The sequence below is a fragment of the Petaurus breviceps genome, unplaced genomic scaffold (assembly GCF_028583685.1).
Source record: "Petaurus breviceps papuanus isolate PSGF00001 unplaced genomic scaffold, PetGlider_PUasm1.0 90849, whole genome shotgun sequence".
In the NCBI taxonomy this organism is placed as follows: domain Eukaryota; kingdom Metazoa; phylum Chordata; class Mammalia; order Diprotodontia; family Petauridae; genus Petaurus; species Petaurus breviceps.
In genome coordinates, this window is record NW_027187361.1 from 17,389,110 (window position 1) to 17,416,335 (window position 27,226).

Here is a 27,226-nt window from a genome sequence, read left to right on the forward strand (position 1 = left end):
AATCAGGAACAGCTGAGAGATGAAGACTCTGACTTTATCCTGAATGACGGCGATCTCACGCTGACCTACGGAGACCGCACCATCACAGCGAATGGCTCGTCAGGCTCCCACACGGCCACCACGAGCCTCGAAGGCAGAAGAACCAAAAGCAGCTCGGAGGAAGCTCTCGAGCGAGACCTGGGGATGGGGGACCATGAAGTTTCAAGCAGGGGCACCCGACTGGTATTTCCTTTGGAAGACAATGCGTGACCCCAGATTCCTCAGGCATAAGGGTAGGCCCATAGCCAGGGTAAGCAGGGGTTACAGGCCCTCCCGTCGTTTGTGGTGGAGGATGTTCAGTGACCGGAACTAATGCTTCTGTTACCAGTGGTTTTATTGAGGTCTAAAGATCCAAACCTTAATGTGACTTCCCCCTACACTCCCTCAAAAAAGTGAATTAAAGATGCAGATGGTGGGGTTCAGGTGTCTCCAAATCAAGACAAACGTGACCCTATTCCCACTTTCTTACACAGTAGTACACTGAATCCTTTTTTTTTTTTTATAGCATGCTGTAATGGTCTATTAACTCATTCATCTGCAGTCCTTGAGCTAAGGAGAAGCAAGTGGGGGCAAGGGACTACCCCTAAAGATGATTCAGGTTCTTCATTTATATCAGGTCTCTCTTGGGCTGCAAAGTGGGAGGTAGGGGAAAGCAGGATCTCAATGGAAGGAAGTAAAGCATGGACTTCCAAGAGATGGGAAACCAGCGTTAAATGTTTCACATGTAAAGAAACAGCATAAAATGGCAGCTCCAAAGCCTGGGGCTATATGAACATCTTATTCTGGGATTCATGACGTTGAAATCCCACTCGATTTCATTATAAGAAAAGAATGGAAAGGAGGCATAGTTTCCCTGGATCCTTTCATGAAAAAAGATGTTTGGTGTTCCTAGAATGTTTGAAACCAAAGGCAAAGTAAGGCACATTGGGGGAAAAGGGAATTGGGGGGTTGGACCCAGGGTCAGGAGATGCTCGGAAACGACAAAAGACCATCGGGCTCTTGAAGTCCACAGCAGACCTGGCTTCTAGGACCTAGCCCTGAACTGTGTTACTGGCAGGGAATATAAAGATTGACTTGGCTATTCTCCTACAGTGAAACGGTTGTAATGAATGACTGAACATTAAGGAAGGCTTAGGGAAAGAAGATAAAAGGACCTAGTAAGTATGCGGAATTTGATTTGGGGAGGGAAAAGATGGAAATGAGATGGGAGGAAACAAGAAGTGTACTGCAGTGAAAATGGTTTTCTAAAGGACCATCGACTCTCTCTTAGTGATGTTTTCTGAAAGGACAAACGCTGGCAACAGCACGGCTAACTGAAGGAGCCCATACGAGGCTAGAGGAGTTGAGAGATGCCCTTTCTTTGATCTGTACTGGGGGGGCACTGCCTGCTATGGGCTTAAAGGGATGCCCGCGTGGTCATCTTCCTACCACTCAGTGTCATGGTAAGGAAAGAAAGAGGGCAGTGTTCTTGGCACCTGAGGAGACTAGCGTCATCTCACTGTGTGAATGAAGAGGTTTTCGGCTTTGCTTTGTTCATAGTAAGTTTCTTTCTATGTGATCTCTACTGCCTGTCAAACAAATCTAAAAGATCCGGAATACCAAAAGAATTCTCTGCAGGAATATTAGCTTTTTCTCCCGTCTTTCAGCTTTGATACTAGAATACTTGGGGACTCCATTTATTTAAATGTGCTGAGAACATACCAGGTTTTTTTCCTTATTACTCCAAGTAAACTAGTTCCCCACCACATGTAAATGACCTTTACCTGGCTTTTCATAGTGGGTTCTCATTAAGTAGGGCATTCATCATAGCCCCATCTAAAGTTTTACAATTAAAAATGAAAGCAGAGTTTATAAATGATTTTATAAATGTTATTTACTGTTGAGGGTGGACATGTAGAATTTAATGCTTAAAATGAGAAACTACCTCCTCAGTCGTGTCCCTTCAGCAGATGAACGTCTGTTCAGACTGTGGTGGACGAACCTTCATCTCTGTGCTTTGGAAAGAACCTAATGAAAACTCAAAATCCGATATTATAGCTACTCCTGTAGGGAGTCAGGAGAGCACGTGAGCTACACACCAACAGACACACTAAGCAGCTTTCTCAGAAGATCTTTGGCAGAGCAGAGTTTCTGTTGTGGTATTCTGCCACCAATGAGAGCTGTCAAGCAGCTTGGTACAAAGGGCCCACGCAGAATCTTTTCCCTATAAGGCACTGTCTTATCTGAACACAAGCCCCCTAAATTAGCTTTTCTAGTGTCGTTTTTTTGTTGTTTTGTTTTCCAAGCTTCTCCCACTTCAAACTCAATGTCTATTCATTTAATATTAGAAGGAAGGAACACACTGGCAGACATCCTGAGGGCTGGGTGGGCCTTACTTCAAACAAACCTGCTCATACCAAGCCCTCACTGCCATTAATGGCAAGGAGTTACTGCTGTCTTAAATTTCTAGGAAAAGTTACTGTTAAATAACAGGAAATTGCCATAGTGGGGAAAAACCTGCTGAGTTTCTGCTGTCATGATCTGAATTCATCTGTGCCTCAAGTACACACACAAAAGATCTGTGTTGTGGGTTTTTCTCCACCACAAACACTTTACTCTGAGAATTTGTCAAAACTAGGAATCTCTTTGGTGATACTTGTTCTTTCCTGTGACTTTCCCCTAATACTTACTGTGTGGCTTTTGAAATACTCATTTCTCAGGCAATTCCCATCTCTTGGTCTTGAAAACAGAAAGAATAACCGGGAGCTAACTGCAGGTCCCAGAAAGATTTATTCGTCTTTGACAACGTGATTTCAACCTTAGACATACCTTGCCGATGTTCCCTGAAGATGTAGTGGAAGTTTAGAAAGCCAGTTGTCCACAATGAGCAGTACTAGCTGTCTTCACTTGAGGCCAAATTGTCTCTTACCAGCCTTATGGAAAAACAAACCAAAATGGACAAATAATGGAACATTTGACCGAATGATTCACAGATCTAAAAAAATGGCAATCTTGAGGGGAAAGTTATTTTAAATGGCATTTCTGAACCTCTTTCTCCAACACAGGGCTGCTCAGCCTGTTTTGTTCTGGGTTATCATGTGTCTGTCCTTCTAGGGAAGCACATTAGAGACAGGTTCCTACCATTTAACAATTAAGTCTGAAGTGCTGAGCCCGCTCAAGCAGTCCCACATGCATCAGCAACCCAGGAGGCAAGAATTTTCATTCAGGGGATTAGAAAACAGAAAAGACCTTCCATAAATTCCAGCTGAGAAGGGGGTATTTGAAAATCTTGATGGAGAAGGAGTGAAGGTATGCGTGTCCCTGTGTGGAGAGGTCATTAGAAAGCCTCCCCCCATGACCTTGATTCCTGTGTGTGGTAAAAACAAAGTTTGTTGTTGCTGCAAGTGAAAGACAGCTGTGTGCTAAGAACCCTTGCCAACTCTGCTGTTAGCAGGGCAGGATCACAGCAGCCTTCTGTTTCTAAGACATGCCAGATGCTGCCTCCAAAGATATCACACCTGGAAAACTCCTATCATCTTGGAATAAATACTTGAAATGATGCTTAAGATTTCCTCCTCTTCAAACTGGCTCTGATCATCCCCCTACATTTCAGTGGACATTAGGAACCAATTCTGAATCTAGGCCGATATGTCAACACCAATGGAACAGACCTATATTGAACACAGGATTCCTGATCTCAAAGGAAGGAGGAGGCTTTAAGGAAGTGGTACTCCTTGTTCTTACAAAATACATGTCAGTAGTGACAAAACTGAGGGCATTTGTCCTTATTGCCATCATCCTCACACTCACCCACCCTCCCCACTGAACAAAAAGATCCCTAGTAATGGCTCCTTTGGAAGATCCAGTTTGTGGCATTTTGACACAAAATTGGTATACATTTGCAGTAAAGGGAATAATGTCTCCCCTAGGCTTCTTGAAGATAAATATAGGAAGGATACAGGTGATTCAAACGGGCTTTGGCCAGCCTGAGCATCCACTGGACCCACAAGACAAATAAGCTTGGATGCATGATAGCCAGAGAGCATCTTGTAAGGAGAAGATGTTTCCATTAAGTTAATGGCAAAAAGCTCTTTAGCTTGGGCCTGAGGCCAGTGAAATATCATCTGTCATTTGAAATAATTTCAAAAATCTGAAAAAGACAACCCCAGGTGCAAAATAAGGCATCAGAGAAATTTCTGCCAAGATAAAAGATTTTCAGGGGGAAGGAGGTGGTTGAAAGTTCCCCAAAGCAGAAAAAAAGGAATATTATTATTATATTTTTGTTCCAGGCTTCTCCCTTAATGAGAAATTAATATACACCATCAGATGCTTACTGTGGCCAAGATCTTTGCCGAGTAAATGTTTACTCATAATGTTGTGAAGGAAGCAATCACTAACCCAGTTAAAGACAAATCAGTTTGAACTGACCGGGTTCGTTCAAAGAGAATGTTTTAAGAAATAGCTTTTACTGTCTGTTGTGAAATGTGAACTGGCCTGATTTTGGAGTCTGAGAGAGGGAGTGGAATTCAAGAACCAGGGTACTGGTTTAAAAATATTTTTTCTCTCTCAGCCACACAGTGACTTTGATTTGTTCTCTGCCCTTTGATAATCAATCTCTTAGTAAAGAACGACAATCACACTTCAGGGGTAGCCAACTAGGCTGGCAGTGAGCTCCTCTCCTCTTGAATCTGGCTCATGCTCGATTTCTCTTGCTAATGTCATGGGTAACTTTCTAATACTGTTAGTCATTGGAATCGACTGGCAAGGGGGTGACAGGAGTAGTGGCTTCAGTGACTCATAGCCCTGGGCACTGAGAACACTGCTCAGTTTGTTAGAATGATTTTCTTTGCCATCTCCTCAAATCCCGCCCCCCCCCCCAAAAAAAAGTAACCACTAACTAGAACAAAATATAGAAAAGCCCTTTATCTGGCACTGAAAACCTGAGCTTGTCTTGGACAATCAAGTGAGATCCTGCAGCCTTTGAGTAGAACTTTAGGACTTCTGGCAGTGGTGGTTGATAACCTAAAAGTAAATAAACAGTTTATTCAAGTCTCAGACACTACAGTGAAGAGAAGGGGGGAAAAGCCCCAGGTCACTTGTACAAAGCTTCTTTTTTTTAATTTTAAAAACATTAAAGATTCAAGTTTCTGTGACAGTTGAGTTACATATAGCTTGTTAGGTTGACTTCTACAAGTTATAGGCTTTGGAGTAAAGGGAGAGGAATTCGTCTCCATTCTGTTAAGTGTTATTTTTCCTGAAATGAAAATGTGACATTGCAATTATCTGTTCAAAATGGGGCTATGTGTCCTTCCAGAGTTGAAGCAATGAGAAGGAACTTGTCTTGTAGACCAACTCTCATTTTTACATTGTTAGAAGTTTCACCATATTTAAGAAATGATTCAGCGGGGAGGTAGCCAAGAATCTACAGCCTTTTTCAGATGCAACAGTAAGAACCATAACTCCCTACAATGATAAGTAGGTTTTTTGGGGACTGGGGGAAAGGGTTTTATAAACTAGAAGATGGGAGAATTTTAGCCTCCAACAATAGCAAAACTTAATAACCCTTTAACAGTATGTTATGTTATACCAGGAGTAAGGGCTTCAGTGTTCTGCAAAAGCAAGACTCCCAGGCCTCCTACACAGCTCAGTGAGAGGGCCGGCAATTAGGCACCTCAGAGTCTAACCCTTCCTGCATGGTTTACTGAACATTTCCCATTGCTTCTGCTTAAACTGACTTCTCCAAAGTCCTACAGAATGATTTCCCACCCTATTTTTCCTTATGCCTTTCTTCCTTCTTGCTTCAAAAGTAAAAAAAAAAAAAACCATCTCTGGTTTAGCAAACCCCACAGGAGCATAGTCTATTGTTGCTGGTTACACACCAGGATTGCCCTACCAGGGAAGATGGAGTGTGTTCTCTGGGGCCTGATCCTAGGCGTTTTCAGTTTTACTTAAGAACTTGTAGGGGTTTGGGGCATTTGGTTGTTTTTTTTTAAAGAGTGCAAAAATCAGGGCAGCATTAGACATAAAAATCCTTTTTCAATGTGCCTGGTTGTGCCTTAGTGTCTAGGGAAATACTGTAAACCTGACCTCTCTGCCTGTGATTTCTATTCTCCTGCTTTTTAACCTAAAGCACTGATGGCACATTTGTGGTCTTGCAGCAGCCCAACTTCAACCAGCAAGTGGCACAAATAAAGAGTGGTGAGCAGGGTATGGAACCAATTTGGGTTGGGGGCACTTGAGCTGTCTCCACCGTTAAGCCAGGAGTCCTAAGGTTTCTTTTCAACCTCTCCATAGCTTCCATCCGGTGCTGTGTGCATGGGGCAGTACTCACTTTTACCTGATGTCATTAATCTAGCCTTTTCATGGCTGCTTTATGAACTTATTATTTAATAGTATTTCTAATTATTATAAATATGAACTTGGGAGTGAAAATCACAATCCATTTAATTCTTTGATGGGCCTAGAGAATTGAAGGTAAAGAAGAGCTAGAAGAATCTTGTTTTTATTTTTTAAAGATCCCATTCAGACCTTAAAACAAGAAGTTTTCTTTAAATTACAGAAGGAACATAGGCAAGACCACACTTGCCATGGTTTTCAGATCAATATATTTGTCCAAGTTGTGATGTAAACAACATTAATTCTGAAACCATAAAAAAATTTAATCTCCTCTTCATTCGTCACCGGGAACGTCATCACCTCCAAAGGGCGGCAATCACCACTGGCAGGTTCGAGCTGGAAAACAAAGCCCTCCATATTGGAGGGCCACCGTATCCATATTGCACTATATGTCACTTCCTTATTGGAAATGTCTTTGCAGATGTGTCCGTTGTGTTTAACTGCTCACTATTTTTTCTGCTATGCAGAACTGTCCAGCAGTTAGTGTCAAGTAAAGTCTCAATACCCCAACTGTGCAAAGTACTGGCAGCGATTCAGTGATTCTCCATCCTTCTGGACTGTACACTTCAATGTTGCAGTTTACCTGGGGGGGAGAGGGGGGAACAAAAATGGTGAAAGTTGATAGAAGGAAAAGAATACAGAAAGCATGTAGAAATGTGAGGCTTCTTCAATGAAAGACCCTGCAAATCTATTTAGCCTTGGAATATTTTAACTCAATTTGGACGACACTCAAATCTGATGCTAAAAATCTATTCTGAAAAATATCGTTTTCATTTTGTGAAAAAGTTATGAGAAAACATGGCCCGAGAAGCTGTTTTGCATGTTGTGGGAGAAGGAAGGGGAAAAAGAATATTGAAAACCTCAGTCAGCATTGCTATGTTTGCCGATGCCACCTACTGCTGACTAGGACTGGTTTGCTGGCTTGCATGCTCTTTGGATTCTATAGTGGAATTTAAATTTAGATGCTTACTACTTAACCATCTTTATAAGCCTATGTGTTCATTGGTGGGAAGTAAATCCTTTTTTAAGACTTTAAAAAAAGAATTATATCATAGTAATAATTAAGACTCTGTTCAAGTTTCCTGTCATATTTTTGGTGGCACTTCAAAAACTGTTTTCACATTAGTGGGAAAGAAGTCACTGGTTCCATTTGTGATATGTCTGCCTGTTTCTTACATTACAAACTTGTAGCAGATGATGGATTTGTACCAAGTCTGACACTGTTCTAACATTAGTGAAACTGACCATCCGTGAAATACTCTAATCCAGCCCCAGAAAACAGAGCCTAGGGGACAAATGGAAGTGTACAAGACACACACACACACACACACACACATACACACACACACACACACCAGGGAATTGCAGAACCTAGAAGATTTTCTCTAGTGGCAGTTTACAAAATCAAAGGGTCGTTTACTTAATAAATACAGACTTATTTGGTCGCTAGCTCTCTAGAAAGAAAGTGTACATTTATATACACGTTAGATTTTGTGTTTAAAAAAAACTTGAAAAACAGACTTTGCTGATCATCAGGGTCATTCCCTTTAAAGGGTCAATCTGGTGATCTGTACTTGAATACATAACGGAGGACAGCTTTGTGTTTTGTTTTTTAAAGCATTTTTAAAAAAACAACCGCAGCACCCTGGTCAGATCTCCATTTTATAACAAAACAATGGCTATTTCTTAAATATCTTATTCACTCAAATAAGTATAAATAGATTTATTAAACCCTTGACAATAAGTGGGGGGGGGGGGAGGAGGGGGAATGCGAAAACAGGAAAGATATTTTGAATTAACATTTATCTTTGCTTTGAAAAACTTCAGTTTCCTCCCCCTACATCTTGGATTCAGTGCAAGCACCAGGCCCTTTATCCTCCATAAAAATTTTATGAGCAATAGTGTGGTTTACTGGATAGAGAGCTAGCCACAAAGCCAGTAAGAGCTGGGTTTAAGGCCCACCTCTGAAACAGAGTCACTCCCACCCCAGAAATATCATTTAACCTCAGAAGTTATAGAACCTTTGCTGAACTGCATGGGTTGGAGAAGTTTCTCTCCCACAAGTTCCTTATCCCCATGAAATCACATCTCCTGTCCCTCTCCTTATTCCTATCCCCTGAAAGACGCTGCTTTGGGGCCTCTATTTAATCCCAGAACAGCTAGTTAAGCTAACTCCTAGATCAAGGTTATCTTTAAATTCGAAAAAGTATCCACCATTTCCTAGTGAGATTGCCACAATGATGTTTCAGAGGCTAGAGGTTTCTATCTGCTGGTCATCTTCAGGCTGAAAGCAAGAGTAAAGACAGAGCTCTGCTCATATCTGAATTTAAGGACCTGGAGACCGTCAGGACTGACCTCTGGTGTCTTCATGATTTAAAATTAAGATACCGACATTGAAGTTCTAAACTTTAGATTATCATTCACCGCACTAGTTTCTTGTTGTTAAGTTTGACAATGAAGTATTAAAGTTAAAAAATTAAGCTGCTGTAAACTCTGTGGTAAAAAAATGTTTTCTTCAACTTGCCTAGATTTTCACCCCCTGAGCAAAGTGCAGGTTTTATTTCTCTCAAAAAGTCAACAGTGATATATAAAGATATTTAGTATGATAAAAGACTGAAAAACTGTTTTAGTGCAATGAATTTCAGGTCTCATCAGGGTTTCTGTACATTGTGATGTTTTCAGAACATGTATAAAGATAGTTTGGGTTTTTTTTAACGTGACATTTATGTGTTCTGTCATTCCATTAACACAAAAAATAAATAATTCACAAACTAATTGTTTCCTCTTTTCAAATTCAAAACTTGTTTGCTTTTTGGTTTGTTTTTTAGCTCAAATTTTCATTATTAGTATCTAAGTTCTACAAATGCACCCATTATACTACATTGTATAGTACAACGCTGGCCCACTGAGACACTCAGTGAAAAATATTTCAGTGAAAAAAATCATTATGTAGATACCGCCAAAGTGCTAGTTTTCTCTTCCTCTGACTATGACTTAAAGAGAATCATGTTAAAATTACCCAAGGAAACATCTCACGATATATGTAAAACCATGTATTAGTTGTATTTGCAACTGTGAAACTCTGAAGTTTGCCCCGTAAGTATAGGGACAAAGCAAGAATGTATTTTCTCCCCCTGCTTTGACACATTGTTAAAATGCTAGCTCTTAACAAGACCAGAGAGACAAAGAATAACAAATTAGACCTGTTTGCAGACTACATAATGGTTTACTTAGAAAACTCTGGGTCATCAGCTGAATTTGCAATAGCTTCCGTTAAAATAACAGAATAATCAATCCATTAGCAGAAGAGTGATGAACAAGACGTGAAGAATGAGATAAACATTTTCAGATGTCAGTAAGCATTTACAGAGCCAATGTTCTGATGTGCACAACTAATACCCCTTTTTGGGGGGGGGGGGGGGGAACTGGGTCTCCTTGTCTCCCCCAGGCTGGATATGTAATGGTTATACTGGACCCAATCCCCACTGCTGATCATCATGGAAGCCTCGACCAAATTTTCTGTTTTCCACCTGGGCCAGTTCACCCCTTGCTTAGGCAGCCTAGTGGCCCCTTAAGGCTATTTTGTATTGGTTAATAGAAACAATCCAATTTCTGATAAGCCCAAAGCTATAGACTTTGGGGAAATTAGGAAGTGGTCTGGCAGAAATTGGGTTCGGGGGTGGGGAACCTGCGGCCTCGAGGCCACGTGTGACCCTCTAGGTCCTCAAGTTTGAATTCAAAGGGCCACACTTGAGGACCTAGAGGGTCACAAGTTCCCCACCCCTGGTTTAATCCATCATCTTAAACTATGATAAGCTCCAAATATAAAAGCTATTTCAGTTCAAATCCTGGCTCTGCTATTTATAGCATAAGATGTCTTTAATGCCAACTACTTCTCCAACCCTCAGTTTCCTCATTAAAAGTCAGGAGGTTAGACTAGATGACCGCTAGCAAGTCAGATTTCCAAAGTCAGATCTAAGGATTTCTAGCTCAAATCCCTAGAGTCTTACTTCAAAGTACATATGAACACAAAGTGACTTGAGAAAGATTTGTTTTCTTCCTGTTTTTATCCTGAATCAAACAAAACTGGATATAATATTCTCATAACAATACAAAGTCATTCCTCTTCTTAGGAAGATAACTAAGAGGGGATGTTAGTGTGCATGGTTCTTGAAATCCTGAGACAATACAGCAAATGACTATAATCAGCCTAAACCTGCATGCTTCTTCAATAATTCAAGTAATTTTTGCCTCTGTGTGCTGCACCACCATCTCCATGACTTCAAAAGATGGCCTCCGGCAAAAACAATACAGTTATAATTAGAAAGGGAAAGGTGAACTGGGGAAAACCATTGCAGCAAGCTTCTTTCATAAAAGTTTCATAATCAAGATATATAAGAAATGGGTACATATGTGTGTGGGAGCTACTCCTCAATAGATAAATGGTCACGTGATATGAATAGGCAGTTGACAAAGGAAGAAATTCAAGCTACCAACAACCATATAAAAGAATGTTCTGAATCATTAATAATAAGAGAAATGCAAACTAAAGCATATCTGGGTTCTGTGGCCATGGTTGCCGGTGTTAGAAGGGGACAAGTACATTTATGCACTGTTAGTAGAGCTGTGAATTCATCTAATAATTGGGAAGTATACTCAGAAATTCAGGACAGCTAGGTGGCAAAGGGAATAGAGCGCCCGCCCTGGAGTCAAGAGGACCCATGTTCAAATCCAGGCTTAGACGCTTGATACTTACTAGCTGTGTGACCTTGGGCAAATCACTTAACCCCAATTGCCTTGCCTTCCCCCCCCTCCAAAAAAAGTTTCACTAAATTGTACTAACCCTTTGACCAAGCAATACCACTACTAGGCATGTATTTCACAAAGATCAAAGACAAAGGGAAATTACCCACCTATGCAAACATATGACAGCTTTGCATTTAATTGTAGCAAAGAACTGAAAATAAAAATATGAACGATTCAGAGAACTTGGGGAGATATGAATGAACTGGTACAATGTGAAATGAGTAGATGCAAAAGAAATACTTACACAATGACTACAGTCATGTAAAGGTAACTTGGAAAAACCTCAGAAGTGACCAATAGAGACTTTACAAGATTAATGATGAGGAATGTCTCCCGCCTCCTGGCAGGGGGGTGCAGTCTAGTGGGTGCATAATGAGACATGCTTTTTCTAACAGTCAATGTATTGATTTGTTTGGACCATATTTAACTGTTTGCGGGGAGGGGAGGAGTTGATCAGCATTGTCACAACAGAAATTATTTTTCCCTGAAAGACAAAAGAAACCCTGAAGAGGAGCCTGATTGGTTTCCATGTCCCTTGAGGCAACTTTCCTGGTCTCCTAAAGGCATCAAAAGTCCCACCCATAAACTGGGATATGGTTGGTGGAACTGTAAACTGACCCAACCATACCAGAGAACAATTAGGAACTAGCGGACTACAAGACTGTGCATACACTTTCACCCAGAAATACTACTACTAGGTCTGTATCTCAAAGAGATAAAAAAATAAAAATAAAAAAAAGGAGCCATATGTACAAAAATATTTATAGCAGCTCTTTTTGTGGTGGCAAAGAACTGGAAATTGAGGGGACATCCATCAATTGGGAAATGACCGAGGAAGTTGTGACATGTGATTGTGATGGAATACTATTGTGCTCTTTTAAGAAATGATGAGCGAGATGCTTTCAGAAAAACCTGGAAAGACTTATAGAACTGATGCCTGGTGAGCAGAACCAGGAGAACACTGCACACTGTAACAATATTGTACAATGATCACCTGTGAATGGCTTAACTATTTTCAGCAATACAATGATCCAAGATAATTTCAAAGGATTCATGATGAAAAATGCTGTCCACCTCCAGAGAAAGAAGTGATGGAGTCTGAGTGCAGATTGTAACATACTTTTTTCTTATTTGGGGGAGGGGGGGGGGAGTAGGGGTCTTTTTCAGCATGGCTAATACAGAAATATGTTTTGCATGATTGCACATATACAACTTATATCAAACTGCCCGCCTTCTGAAGGAGGGGAGAGGGGTGTGAGGGAGAGAGAATTTGGAACTAAAAATAAAAAAAAAATGTTAAAAATTGTTTTTACATGTAATTGGGGAAAAAAAGATTTAAAAAATTTAAGTCCCCCCCATGTGGAATCAGGACCCCTCCAACTTGGAAATGTCTTAAGACCACACAAATCACTGTGTTCTGCCCTGCTGATCAGACCAGGATATGCTAGAAGGTGATGAGGGAAAGAAAGTGCCACCATACTCTTGCTGTGCTAGGGCAAAGTAAACCTCCTTTTATTAACTGTTCAATGACTTAAAAATGCCTCACTTAATCTCAACAGCAAATCTGAATTACAATGTTACTGGCATCAGATTTGCCCCCAACACTATCACAGTGAAAAGTCCAATGAGTATTTAAATACTAAAAAAAATTTTTTTCAAGTGGGCAGGTCACAGGGGAAATTAGGACCAAAGGATTGGCAGTCCCAGTGCTTCAGCGGTAACCCGACAATACCAATGAGGCGATGCCTATGTTCGAAGCAAACACTGTTAACAACTGGGGGTAGAAAAGGGGAGGGTGTGGGGGGCCCTGGAGGGGCCAACATTCTACTTGTTTAAAAAATGAAATCTTATGGCACATTGAGCAGTATCTCTATGGAAGATGTATGGGAAAATATGGACAAGGATTCCAAAGAACAGATTGGGATGTGCGCTGGTGGAGGGGAGAGGACCCGCCAGAAATCATGGATCCCCTAAGGCACAATTATAAAAGAAAAGGCAGCTAGCTGCTGCAGTGGAGTCCTGGAGGCAGGAAGACCTAAGTCCTGATAGTCACCAGCTACGGGACCCTGGGCAGATCATTTATCTCGGTTGGCCTGAGCTCCCTCATTGGGATAACACATAGTACCCACCTCCCAGAGTTATTAGATCAAAGGAGATCCTATTGGTCAACCCTCTTTGCAAAACCTTCAAGCGTTATACAAAGGCCAGCCATTGGTATTCATTATTAGCCCAATCACACTTGTCAACGGATAGTTGTGTAAGATGGACGCCACGTAGACTTGGAACTAGAATACAGATTAAATTAAATTAAAAAGTCTTAACAGTCTAAATAGAGTTTTTTCTATTTGAAAAAAAAATTATTTCGACCTAGCCTAATACGTAGGTACTTCCACGGGGAATCAACTTAATGTGAATGAACAATAACCCTAATAACATTTAACTGTAATCACCTCAGAATGAGAAAAACAAAGACTAAGTCCCCAGTCTTTCAATTAAAAGGAACTACTTTATATTGCCTTCCTCCTCCACCTTTCCTGACCCCCAACTCAGTGCAATCAGAGAAATCAGCTGCCTCCGTTTCCAACACTCTCCCCCAGCAAACTGGACCACATCTCCTTTTGAAGTCCACACCACACGCCTGCACCACGTCTGCTCCTCGTGACCTCCATAACACGTTTATACTCCACGACGATGCCATTTTGGGCTCGTGTCCAAATCCTTCATCATCTCCACTGACAAAAGAGCTCTAACAACTTTCTCTACCGTAGCCCCACATTTCTTTTTTTTTCTTTCCTTTTCCTTTCTTATTTTTTTTCTGTCCCATCTGTGATTTCAAGCATGTAGTAGGCAACTCCTCCCGCAGTGCTGAAGCATTTAGTCACTTCAGGATCTCGGTTCCCTGGGGGCAGAAGCCCAAGAGCACAGCAGCAGGAAGAAGCACAGAGTCTCTAATCTATCTCCTACATAAAGATCGAGAAAATGCACCAGAACAAACCCTGACCAGGAGAATCCAAGAATGAGATCACAGTAATTTTTCCAGCCCGGGTCAGCACAGGAAGACAGACATCAGTGCTCTTGAGCATTTCAGAGCACGGGAGCTGAAAGAGGATCAAGGCTGTGCAACATGGCAAGAAGACATCCCAGACCCATATAGAAGACCCTGACCTTGTGCAGGAGGCGGGAATGGGTGCCAAGGGGAGGCTCTGTTGTTCTTTACCCAGCTCCAGGACAGACTGTATCCCTGGTAAGGAGTGGCAACAGGTGCTAGGTTATGTAGTGATGGAGGAACAAATTCAGAAACAAACAGTAGCTGCGTAGCTCTGACCGCAGGAGCAGCATGGGGTCTCAGCACCAACCTTCAGCCCAGTCCAGCAGCAGTCTACTGGAACTCTCAGTCAGAAAGAGGCCAAGAGGTGTGCTGCTCATGGTCAGACCTGGGTCAGGAGCTTGCAAAGCTCAGATAAGAAGAGCAATGATCAGATTTCGCCCTGGGTCACACCGGTTGGGGAACATTCCAAGGTTTCAATTCTCCAGCCTTTAGAAGAAAATCTAAGGTACCACAGGAAGAACAGACCTGGAAAGGAGATTGGGGAAAGAATCACTGGACTACCAGCAAGTCATGACCAAAAAACAGAGGCTAGACTTTCTATTTGAAAAAATAATGAAATCACCCAGATCTTTTAGAACCAGAAGGCAAAGTAGAAATTGGGAAAATCTAGCAGTAACTTCATTAAAGAAACCCAATGTGAAAACTCTCAGAAATATTATAGCCAAAATTCAGAGCTAAAAGTTCAAAGAAAAAATATGGTAAACAGCAAGAAAGATTTCAAGTACCAAGGAGTTGCAGTCAGGAATTACACAACATTTAGCAGTCATTACTATAAAGAACAGAAGAACTTGGAGATTCTAGAAAGCAAAAGATAGAGGCTTACCACTAAGGATAAATGGCCCAGTAAAAGTAAGTATAATCCTTATGGGGGGGGAGGAGGGGAGGAAGATGGACCTTTAATGAAATACATTCATTAAATGTATTTCCATGCCTTCCTGATGAAAACACTAGAACTGGGTAGAAACTCTGATATACAAGCATAGTAATCAAGAGAAACATAAAAAGCTAAACATGAGTGAGCAAAAGGGACTAAAAACAAGGATAAACTGCTTACATTCTAATATGGAAGGATGTTACTTCCTTCAGAAATCTTAGCATCAAGACACAATCAATACACAAAGGAAATCTAATTAGAGGGTCTGGGAGTGGTCTTGTTATGCTCTGATGACCTTAAAAGAAGAATGGAAAGGGAAAGGAATAGGAATACACTATGGGAGGAAGATAAAGGGGAGAAAGAGGAAAGGTAGCTTAAGAGAGACCTTAGTCTTAAGTAAATCAAACCAAAGAGGGTGGATTTTGGAAGAGAAGCTTAAAAGAAAAAGGATAGGGCAGCCAGGTGGCCCAGCGAGTAAGAGTCAAGTAAGAGCAATGTGGAGTAAGGGATCACCTGGGATGACCTGGAGATCGAATCCCGGGCTCAGACACTTAGCACCCACCCAAAAACACCTGGCTGTGTAACCTTGAGCAAGTTACGTAACCCCAATTGCTTAGGGGCGGCCAGGTGGCTCAGCGAGTAAGAGCACCGGCTCCAGTGTCGGGATGACCTGGATCAAATCCGGGCTCAGATACTCAGCACCACACCCAGAAATAACTGGCCGTGTAACCTTGAGCAAGTTCCTTAACCCCGATTGCTAAAGCATATGACACTGGTTGGTGGTTGCTGTCCTCCATTCTCAAAAGAGAACCCAAATGACGGTCAAGTTGCAACGTGTCCTACTGTGGCTGATCAGACCAATACAAGATCAGAAAGCCCAACTACAGGTGAGGCACAGATAGTCCACATGAACATTTGGGGTGGATTCTCTAAATTTGCACATCCAACATTTTCTTCGAGCTGTTTCAATTCTGCTTCTCTGATGTGGGCACGCCATGCTGAGGGGTCCTGCGCCAGGGTCTCCCATGTCACAATCAATTCCAAAGTTCTTGAGAGAGACCTTGAGAGTGTCCTTGTAGCGCTTCTTCTGACCCCCATGTGAACGTTTACCTCCATAAAACAGTCTTTTTGTCAAGCGTATGTTTTGCATCCAAACAACATGGCCAGCCCATTGGAGTTGTGCTCTCTGAAGCAGAGTTGAAATCCTTGGCAGTTTAGTTTGAATAAGGACCTCAGTGTCTGGTACCTTATCCTGCCAGGTGATCTTCAGAATCTTCCTAAGACAATTAAATGGAAGGGATTCAGTTTCCTGGCTGTCCCAAGTTTCACAGACATGCTACAATGAGGTCAGCACAATGGCTCTGTAGACCTTCAGTTTGGTAGTTAGTCTAATACCTCTTCTCTCCCACACTTTCCTTCAGAACCTCCCAAACACTTAGCGGGCTCTGGCAATGCATGCATCAGCCTCATTATCAATGTGCACATCTCTGGAAAGTAAGCTACCAAGGTAAGTGAACTTATCCACAGCGTTCAGAACCTCTCCATTTGCTGTATTCGATGGGTCCACATATGGCTGGTGTGATGCTTGGCTGATGGAGCTCCTGGGTTTTCTTGGTGTTAACTGTTAGTCCAAAATCAGCACAAGCAGCAGAGAATTGGTCCATACTTTGTTGCATCTCAGCTTCAGAGGCTGCATTGAGTGCACAGTCATCTGCAAACAGAAAATCCTGCACCAACCCTCCCTCCACTTTGGTCTTGGCTCGTAGCCTTTTCAAATTGAAGAATTTACCATCAGTGACGTAGCTGACTTGATGCCATGTTCATCCTCATTGAAAGCATTTGACAACATGGCTGAAAACATCATGGCAAAAAGCATGGGAGTGAGCACACAGCCTTGTTTCACTGCATTGGTGAGTGGGAAGGCATGAGAGCACTGTCCATTATCTAGAACCCAGGCAAGCATAATGTCATGGAATTGATATACAATGCTGAACTTCTCTGGGCAACCAAATTTTGACATAATTTTCCATAAACTGTCATGACTAACAGTATCCAAGACGTTGGTCAGATGTGCAAACATTGTGTACAGACCTCCGTTCTGCTCCTGGAGCTGCAGGGCAACAAACACCATATCGATTGTTCCTCTGCCCTTTCTGAAGTCACACTAGCTCTCAGGTGAAGGATCAGCCTATTAAGGAGGACTCTGATAAGAATCTTGCCAGCAATGACTAAGGGAGACCCCCCCTGTGATTGTCAGAGGACAATCTATTTCCTTTACCTTTACAGAGATGGACAATGGAGGCATCCCTTGAACTCCTGAAGGATAACTTCCTCTTGCCATATAACCTGGAAAAATATTACACTAAACTGGTACTGAGCTCCTTATCTCTTACCACCCATATCTTTATAAAAAGGCAGAAAACAAAGAGAAGGAAAAGTATGTATAATCAATAGGAATGGAATGAACCCGACCAAAAAAATGGAAGAAGCTAAGAGAATTCCAAAATATTCGCTTTATAAGAAAGTTGCCTGGGGCACCGAGAGGTTAAATGTCTGCCAGGGGTCACACAACTGGCATAGGTATAGGTCAGATGTTGTAAGAGACTGATCCTAGGTCTTTCAGATTCCACTCACTAATTTTAGAATATCCCCCCATTAATCCCTTCCTTGAACTTTTATGTAAATTGTCTTTCCCTCTCCCATGCTGCCTGTCAGTCTTCCTGCTTCTTCTTATTCCAATCTGTCAGTCGCCTACGGGTTTCACTTGTCTCCCTACCGCGTCCTTTGAATTCATCATGCTGCTGTCAGTCTTTCTTGTTATTCCCAATGCTACCCGTGACCCCCAACATCTATCCCATGTCACTGGATTCTAGCATTGCTGGAGAACCTCATGAAATACCAGTTCCAAGTCTATTATAGGACTCTAACTCAACTGAGTCTTCAGCTCATCATTCCTTTTCTTCATCTCTATTACCTACAGTGGCTGATCTTTCAACTCGATGCTTCAAAATACTCTTTATTTTCATGTTCTCCTTCTTCTTTCCCGTCCTACTTCAACTTCACCTGCAGGCAGGATCCCAGCCTGTCACAATTCTTGTTCCATGATTCATATTCTCTTTTCCTTCTCTCATATCTCCACTCACTTCCTCTCTACTGGATCTTTTCCTTCTGCCTGCCTACAAACACACTCGAGTCTCCCTGGTTCTTTAAAAAAAAAACTTCCCTCAACTGATCTGCTAATTCATACACTGAAAATCCCAGCTGTGACTGATGATCCTTCCTCCAAATTCTGTCTTTCACCCTCTCCATATCACCTGAGATTCCCTGAGTGATCTCCTCAGCCACAGTTCTACTGTAAGACTTGTTTTGGAAGTGCCAACTTTCCCCTCTTGAGTGATGCAATTGGGAACATTTGAGCACATTTTGGACTAATGCGTGATCTTTGTCTGGGACATGTAGTGGGAAAGAAGAAAACTATGCCACTTTATCATAGCCCGTAAGCTGTAACCTTCTGACACATTTTCACAAGATAACTTCTGGTCTTTTTCGAGGTAAAGAACCATATTTATTGTACATCTCCTGATGCAATAGAGGCTGTGGGCAGAGGAGAGCTGGCTGGCATGCCCCACCAACCCCTTTCAGCCATGGTTACAGGTCAGTGACCCACAGTTGCCCACTGAAGAAGTTCTCATCCATAGCTGTCAACTTTGCCAAACCAACCCTAAAGGAACTGGGGTGCAGGTTCGGCCACAGTTCAAAGCCATGGAAGGGGCTGCTGTTTATTATAGTATTCATGTATTTCTTAACCATCTGATACTGGCTTTTATCAAGTTCCTATCTTTTTGTTTTTTGGAGAGCAATTAGGGTTAAGTGACTTGCCCAAGGTCACACGGCTAATTTTTGTGTTAAATGTCTGAGGCCAGATCCAAACCCAGGTCCTCCTGACTCCAGGGCTGGTGCTCTATTCACTGTGCCACCTAGCTGCCCCAAGTTCCTAGCTTTTTTAATGTAGACTGACAAAGTTTTTGAGTGTTGCATCCCTAATCCCATTTTTTTCCATAAACCCCAGGATATTGTGTAATTTTGCACAGCACAAATGACTTTTTAGGAATGTGTATGTCACATCATAGCAGAACTGGCTACACTTCATAAAGCTCCCTCTTTTGTGGGTTACAGGCTCTGGAACCCCCTTCAACTTTCCCTGAATACTCCCATTTGATCTGGCATCCTCCTGAGGCCATAAACTTTTCTCACTAGGCCCAAATCCCCTTTATTCTTAACCTAGTCTAGCACTCCTTTGTTTATCAACCAAGTCATGAAATGGTTTCAGTACCTTTAAGGAAAAATCATCGTCGCTTATAGGGGATCAGAAAATGCTCCTATCTCAAAGGAATATCTATGAACAAAGACTCCAAACTCCCCTCCCCAAGGGACTGGACACAAGTCATTCTATTGATTAAACCAGATTCCACCCTCCTTCCTTCCCCATGGACTAGCAGACATAACTCCTCAAATGCCACTAATATGAGTCTTTAGTAGTGCCCCTTAATAATTTATCCTTACTATGCAGCATTAACAAGCTTCACCGGAGTCATATCTTAGATGAAATATTAGCTTCTCAACTCTCTTTATAGAGGCAAAGAACTGGAAGCCATCAATTGGGATACGGATGACTAAATCACGCTATATAAAAATAGTAGTAAAATATATAGTGAAAATTGTTGCTCCAGAATAAACTGTGAAAGATCATTTCAGAGAAACCTAAGAGGATATATGAACTGGTGAAAAGAGAAGACAGCAAAACCAAGAGAACGATTTAAAAAAATAACAATAGTATGAAGAAAAACAATTTTGGAACACTTAAGAACTCTGCTAATCCAATGACCAATCACGATTCCGGGACCAGAGAAGAATACTACCCAGCTCCTAATTGTCAGTCAACAAGCAACCTAATGCATGCCAGCATTGTGATGCAATCGAGATGCAGAATGAGACACATTTGGGGGCACGACCAATTTAGGAACGTTTTTCTTGACTGTGTATTTGTTACAGGGCTTTGTTTTCCTTTTTTCTTTTTCCAATTGGGAAAGAAGAGAAATTAAGTGCAATTTAATTTTTTTAAGGAAAAATTATCTTCAATCAAATGCCATAAATACCAAGCTTCAAATCAAAATCTTGCTGCCTTTTATTTCTTGGGCAGCAATAATTAATCCACATTTTTCTCTCATTTCTTCTCTATTCCTACCTGATTCCCAGGCTATCAATCCTTATCTCCTATCAAGAAAGCTAACCAGGGAAAGGAAGAGCAGCTGTCACAACTCCCCTTCAAATATCAGATGCATTATGAGAATGAGATTGTGTCCTTGGATCTGAGCCAGTTCTTGCCCAGGCTCTGATCTGATCACTCTAGCCCTTATTCAGTTCAACTAGCTGGCCACCACAAGAACATGCTTTCTCCCCTTTTCACTGCCAAACCTGCAGAGGGTAGTCTGCACACAGCTATTACAAACCCCTTGCAACATGGCTTCCTTCTCGACCTCTACCAAAACTATTGGCCCCAAGGTTAACCATGATTCCCCTCACTACCAAATCTAACAACCTTTTCTCTGGTTCCATCTTCCCAGACCTGTCTAAATGTGAGCATCCCACAAGGTTCCATATGAAATTCTCTGCTCTCTCTAGGTCATATGGCATTCCCCTCATTGTACCACCTAATCCCAAGGCTTCAACTAACACCCCTAACCAAGAGAACTCTTGAATCTATATCCCCAGTCCTGATATCTCGCCAGGACTGACGGCCCCAAGGCTGCATTTCCAAATGCGCGTGCTTCTAGCTCTTCAAACTCAAGGTCTAAAACCAAAACCCGTCCTTCTCTTCACTTCCTTGTTTGGATTAATGGTCCTCCCATGGTTCCTGCCTCTCAGGCTACAAATCTTGGTGTATTTTTTGATATCTCTCTTTCCCTGTTCTAAGCCCTGTCTATTCTTCCTTCAAAATATTTCCTGTATCTGTGTCACGCCAACCAGCTTAGTTCACACACTATTAGCTCCTATCTGTACTACTGCAACAGCTTCCTAATTGGTCACCCTGCAGTGACCATTCAGAGTAGTGCTCCCACACCAATCTTTTTCTAATGCATTATTCTGGTCCTGTCATTTCCTTCCTCAAAAACCTCAAAAGTTCTTATTGGCTGGGAAGTAAGACTCAAACTCAGCCTCACACTCAAGATCTTCCAACGTTTGGGATGATACTGCCCCGGGGAGTGAGGCAGGGGGAGGGCACAGCTGCTGATTCGATCCAAGGGTCAGGTGCAATTGGGGGGTATTGAATAAAAACAAGGTGGTGGAAGCATAAAGAGAAGAGAATTTTGAAAAACCGTTCATACATGTTTCATTTGTTGTGTAACAGTTAAAGTCGCAGTGATCACATTATTTTCCAAATAAACATACAAAGTGCAAGCTATCACTGATCAGTGGTCAAGTCCACCAACAGGTCTTACCAAGCAAGTGTTGGCAGGGTAGCATGTCACATATCATTGGGGAAGTCCATCATGCATCAGCAGGAATATGTGCATGTAAGACTTGTTTATGATATGATACAATACAGTTACATGATGCAGTTATTTCATTATTAAAATTTCAATGCAAGAAAAAAAACCACAAATTTAAAATAAATCGTTAAATTCAAGATCTTTTTAAAAAATGTATTTTATATTTATTTGAAATGACATAAATTGAAAAAACTTAAAGGGTTGGGGCAACTGGATGGCACAGTGAATATAGCACCAGCCCTGGAATCAGGAGGACCTGAGTTCAAATTCAGCCTCAGACACTTAACACAAAAACTAGCCATGTGACCTTGGGCAAGTCACTTAACCCCAAATGCCCTCCCAAAAAAGGCAAAAAAAAAATTAAAGGGTTACAGAAAATAGATTTCCAGGGGGGTGCTGAATAATTTTTTTAAGGGAGCAGTAGGCCAAATAAGTCTGGGAACCTCTGGTTTAAACTCAAACTTTCACACCCCAACCAAACGAGAAGGCTATTTCCCAAAGCTGTCCTGCCCTCTGTTCACACAGTTCCCACTACTTTATATACCCATCTATCCCCTTCAAATTGCCTTGTGGAAGGCCCAGCTCCAATTCTATCCTACCTGCAGGAAGTCTTCAAACATCACCTCAACTGTAAATCTTATTCTTTGAACTCCTTTGGGGCATTTATCACATACTAACTTAGGACTGTCTGTATACACTGAATCACATAATTTTTTTACAGGTGTGAGGGGTGTTAGAGAGCTAGCCCAACCTCATTTTACAAATGGGTAAACAGAGGAGAAAGGTTAAGTGAACTGCCCAAGCAGTCCATCTTGTCAGATCTAACTATGATGTCCCTTATCTTCCCTGCTCTCCACATTCATGAAAGCAGAGAGCCTTGCCTTAAACATTTTTGTATGGTCCACATGTCCTCTGCAAATATTTTTACTTCTTTCACAAGTTACCATGGTTAAAGAATGCCTCACCTAGTTGCCAAGCTACTGTGATAGTGATTCTTCCTCAACAGAAGATAAGGTCTTTGAAAACAGGGATTACTGGGCTTTTTGTCTTTGTATCCCCCACCTCAGCACGGAGCCTTGTATGTCGTGGGCCCTTAACTATTGCTTGCTGGATTAATTTGTGGTGTGTCTCTATACCAGAGGTTCTTGACCTCAGATCCTTGAATAGATTTCAAGAGATCTCTGAACCTGAAAGGGAATAACACCTTTATTTGAATATAACTCATTTCCTTTGTAACCTTATGTATTTTACTTTATTTCAAGCAAAACGGCAAGGGGATAAGAACATAGGGCCTATAATCAGAGGTTAATTTCAAATCCAGCTTCAGACTAGCTGCGCGACCATATATGTGAAAAAGTACCATGTATATGAAAAATGTACCAAAGGTTCACTGTATGAATGGGGGGGAAGGAGAGAGTGAAATTTTTTTGGACGTGGACAATGTAGAAATTTGTTTTGCTTCGCTTGACTATATACGTGTGTGTGTGTGTGTGTGTGTGTGTGTGTGTGTGTACTTTGTAATGGGTTTTGTTTTCATTGCTTTCTCCAAGGGGTATAGGGGAGAGAGGAAGATGTGGAGAGAAAGTACAGACCTGAAAATAAAATAAAATAATTTTAAGTGATCTAGCTGAGGGAGCTATGACCATGCTACCCCTCTATTCAGAAAACTCCAGGATCAAATACAAAACCCTCTATTCGGCATTCAAAGCCCTTTAAAACCTGCCATATCCCGTCTTCTTTGCAGTCTTCCCATCCTTTACACCCCACCACTGTGTCATCCACGTGACATACCTTGACACTCACCACCAGCCTGATGCCAGGAATTTTCACTAGCTGTTCCAAAAGCCTCCTAGCTTCCCTGACTTCCTCCGAATTCCAGCTAAAACAGCACCTCTACAACAAGCTTTTCCTGATCTCCCTTCATTCTAGTGCCTTTCTTCTACCAATTACTGACCATTTATCCTGTATCTACCTTGTTTTTTTCTTAGGTGTTTGCCGGTCATCTCCCCCATCAGTTGCCTCATATACTTGCAAGCAAACTCCCTGAGAGCAAGGCCTGAGTTTCGGTTTTCATTGTCTCCCCAGGGCATAGCACAGTGCAGGCACAGAGCAGAGACTTAATAAATGTTTATTGACTAACTGACTTAATTGAATTTCAGGATCAACTCGTCACTGGCCTTTGGTGTAGATTTTTTTACCCCACAAATAGTGGGAAGGACATTTTTGGTGAATGTACCTAGGTTTAATTACCTGTGTGACCTTGGTCAAGTTACAAGCTCTCTAAGCTCCAGTTTCTTCAGCTGGAAAATGAGAGTAGACTCTATGATCTCTAACGGTCCCTTCTAGATCTAAACTCAATCACCACCTCATCAAATCCCCTCCCCCATCCCAGTCTACTTCTAAACAGCCAGGGCTGTTAACAAATAGCCAAGTTCAGACATTTTAATTTCTCCTTTCTCCCTAACACTGCCCAGCGGGGGTGAGACAGGGAAAGAGCTATGAAGTCATCAGAGCAGAGTAGAGGTTATCGTCTGCTAACAGAATACACCATCATCTCAAGCAAACTTCTCTCAGTCCCCTGAGGGCTATCTCTGTGTAGATAGTAGGTAAATCCTACTATGGCTTGCCTAGGTGTGGTGCAAATAACTTTATTTCTCCTGTGCTTACAATTCATCTTCTACTAAAGCAAGGAAAAATAAGTAGAGAAGACCCCCTAAAATAATCTGTTTCTTCACTGAAACTTTTTCAACAGCCCTCTCCACTTTGAACGGCAGCTCCCCTCTTGGGACCACAGGACAAAAAGCATGACTTTTCTGTCTACTTTCATTCCTATTTAAAATGATACTTTTTTTTGTAGGAGCCATTTAATGGCATCTTCAGATTAACCTCTCATCTTCTGTCATTCCTCAAGACTGGCATCTCGGTGAGTCCCAGAGAATCTCAAATGAGCACATTTGTGCATCATGCCATACATTTATTCCAAGAACACACCCAAATTTCAGGCTTTGTTCCATGGCTTATTTCCCAGTATTACCCAAAGGTAACTACTTTGGGGCATGTGCAATGTACATCTCTAGCTCAGTCTAAACAAGGGTTAATCTTGCTGGCCCATGGAGCACAGACCCGCCATGGGACCTGTTTGCACTGGCCAGGCTCGGAGTGCCTTCCCACTACCTTCTCAAGATCACCTCCGACACTGGTTCTCTGACGCACCAGGTGCAAGACGTGGTATTCTGGCCAAGTCCTGTTAACACGATATTCAGAGAAGGAAGCTCAGGATCCCCCACCATGATTGTAATTCTCAGGATACAGTTTTATGACACAACTTCCTACTGTTGAAAAAGGTCTATCAAATGCCAGAAGCCCATGTTTAGCAGTGAAATTCAATGTGCTAACGCTGCTTTTCTGTTCTGCTACATCTATGGAAATTCCCAGTTTTATTTGGCGTTTGTCAAAAAAAAAAAAAACTTAATTCAATGTGTCAGTCCTATTCTATAGGATTCTTAATCCGCCAGTTTTACAATGTTCACCTCAACTAACAGTTTCCATCCCAGCACTTAATAAGTGGCTGTATCTTCAAGCCTGAACACCATAGGCTCCAAAGCACAACAGACACAGCTGTTGGCACCGGGCCTCCGGAGAAGGGCAAGGGCATGAAAGAACACCCTCTCTCATGAAACGCTGCTGAGCTTAGCAGTTTTTAGCCAATTAGGGTGCTTCCTGTTTAGCCCCTGAAAAGTCCTCCTGCCTCTGTGTTCCTTCCAAATAACAATTCACTGTCCAAACACTGGGGCAGCGTCTTCCTCACATGATCAGCAGCTCCTTCCCAGAGAAGGGAGGACGCCAGGAGCCTGCAGCCCTTCCAAGGACTGTGGCTGTTTGTCCTTCGTTCTTGAAAAGGACCATGACATTAGGAAAGTGATGTTACTTTAAGTGAGGGAGGACTGTGCAAAGGCACCAGCTTCACTCTTTCCTCAAACATCTGGGTCCAGTGGCAAAATACAGATCAGGACAACTAGCTATGGCCCTGCTTACACAGATAGTTGTTTAATAGAAAGCCAGGGAGCAGAGAAAAGACCAGGCCACTGATCTCTTCTTCCTCCAACCCATTCAGTGAAAGCTGTGACCTCCTCACTCCCTAACAAAAGTTAAGAGAAGCCACACTCCTCCATTCAGTGCTCTAAAGTTAATCTCATCTATTACTATGACAAGAATTCCACCTCATACGTCAATGTGGGCTTGCTTCCTCCTGTATCCCAGCTTCCTGATGATTGAAAATACCCAAGTATCAAAGGTCTTCGTCTCCACTAGTATTTTACCTTGATGAAACATATTAAAAAAACATCTCATACTTTAATTACACTTTTTTTTTCAAAATCAAAAACATTTTGTCAATGGAAAGAACACCCAAGTATTAGTTCTGTTCAGGCAAGATCACCTATTACATGAATAGAGTAAGTACCTAAAATCCAACTGGAAATTACAATATAATTTATAATGTATACAAGTGGCACAACTATATGGGAATCAGGGAGGTTTTAATAAGCACACCCAGACTCATGCTTTCAAATGAAGGCGGGTTTTCAAAACTCTTGCCCTGGAAGGGATGCTGCGACCACTCTAGGTATTTCCAAATATTTGTATTTCATGCAAACTGTCCCTTGAGCCTCATTTATGGGCCTCATACATAAGAAAAATAGGCTTACTCACACAACCACTTTTTTCGGCTTTTTGGAGAGGGGAAGGCAGGGCAATTGGGGTTAAGTGACTTGCCCAAGGTCACACAACTAGTTTTGTATTAAGTGTCTGAAGCAAATTTGAAATTAGGTCCTCCTGACTTCAGGCCCGTGCTCTATTCACTGTGCCGGCTAGCCACCCCCAACCACTTTTTTTCCAAATCAAAATTAGCATTACCCAGATTATTAATCCAATTTGGGTCTAACCGATCTTGGGTTTCCTTAGGAAAAAAACAAGGAAACTAAAGCCTTGAAAGGCAAAAAAAAAAAAAATTTGTTACTACCAAGAACACTCAAAACAATGTGCTAGCAAGAGGCACTGAGGGCAAGTCCCACAGAACATCTCCAAAAATACAGTGAGCAATAGAAATACCACAGGACCACAAAAGAAACCTGCTGTGCAGACTACTGTAAAGGGCGCAATATTCCTTTGGATATGGTTATTCTGGTGTGGCAAGGATCTTTTTTTAAATGAAATACCACCTCCTTACAAGGATCTACCTTCCTACTAAAAGGGTAAAAAGGTCTTTTGGGATAGCTTTAAAAAGAGCACCCTATTTAATAGATGTCTGAGGCAGACATCTGATAAGAGATTTCTCAGGGGAAGAGATGTGATTATGTCTGTGGGTGTCCAGGGCATTGTGAAAGGCCAGTGGTTAGTGAGAGAGCACATCTGGTGCTATAACATAACCACTCAGGTTCCTGACTCCTCCTGCTTTGCCCAAGATCACACTGG

General features: G+C 41.9%; 2 protein-coding genes across 2 annotated transcripts in view; one reads left to right on the plus strand and one right to left on the minus strand.

Annotated features, from left to right (window-relative positions):
* SLC9A7 (solute carrier family 9 member A7) overlaps nt 1-9,189 on the plus strand; it is a 193,044-nt gene extending 183,855 nt beyond the window's left edge. Inside the window, exon 17 of the mRNA XM_069072933.1 lies at nt 1-9,189. Within this exon, the coding sequence (XP_068929034.1) occupies nt 1-249 (249 nt within the window). The 3' untranslated portion in view covers nt 250-9,189.
* The window catches only part of CHST7 (carbohydrate sulfotransferase 7), a 25,495-nt gene continuing 4,773 nt past the window's right edge, over nt 6,505-27,226 (minus strand). Inside the window, exon 2 of the mRNA XM_069072930.1 lies at nt 6,505-6,997. Coding sequence (XP_068929031.1) covers nt 6,994-6,997 — 4 coding nt within the window. The 3' untranslated portion in view covers nt 6,505-6,993. The remainder of the gene's footprint in view (nt 6,998-27,226) is intronic.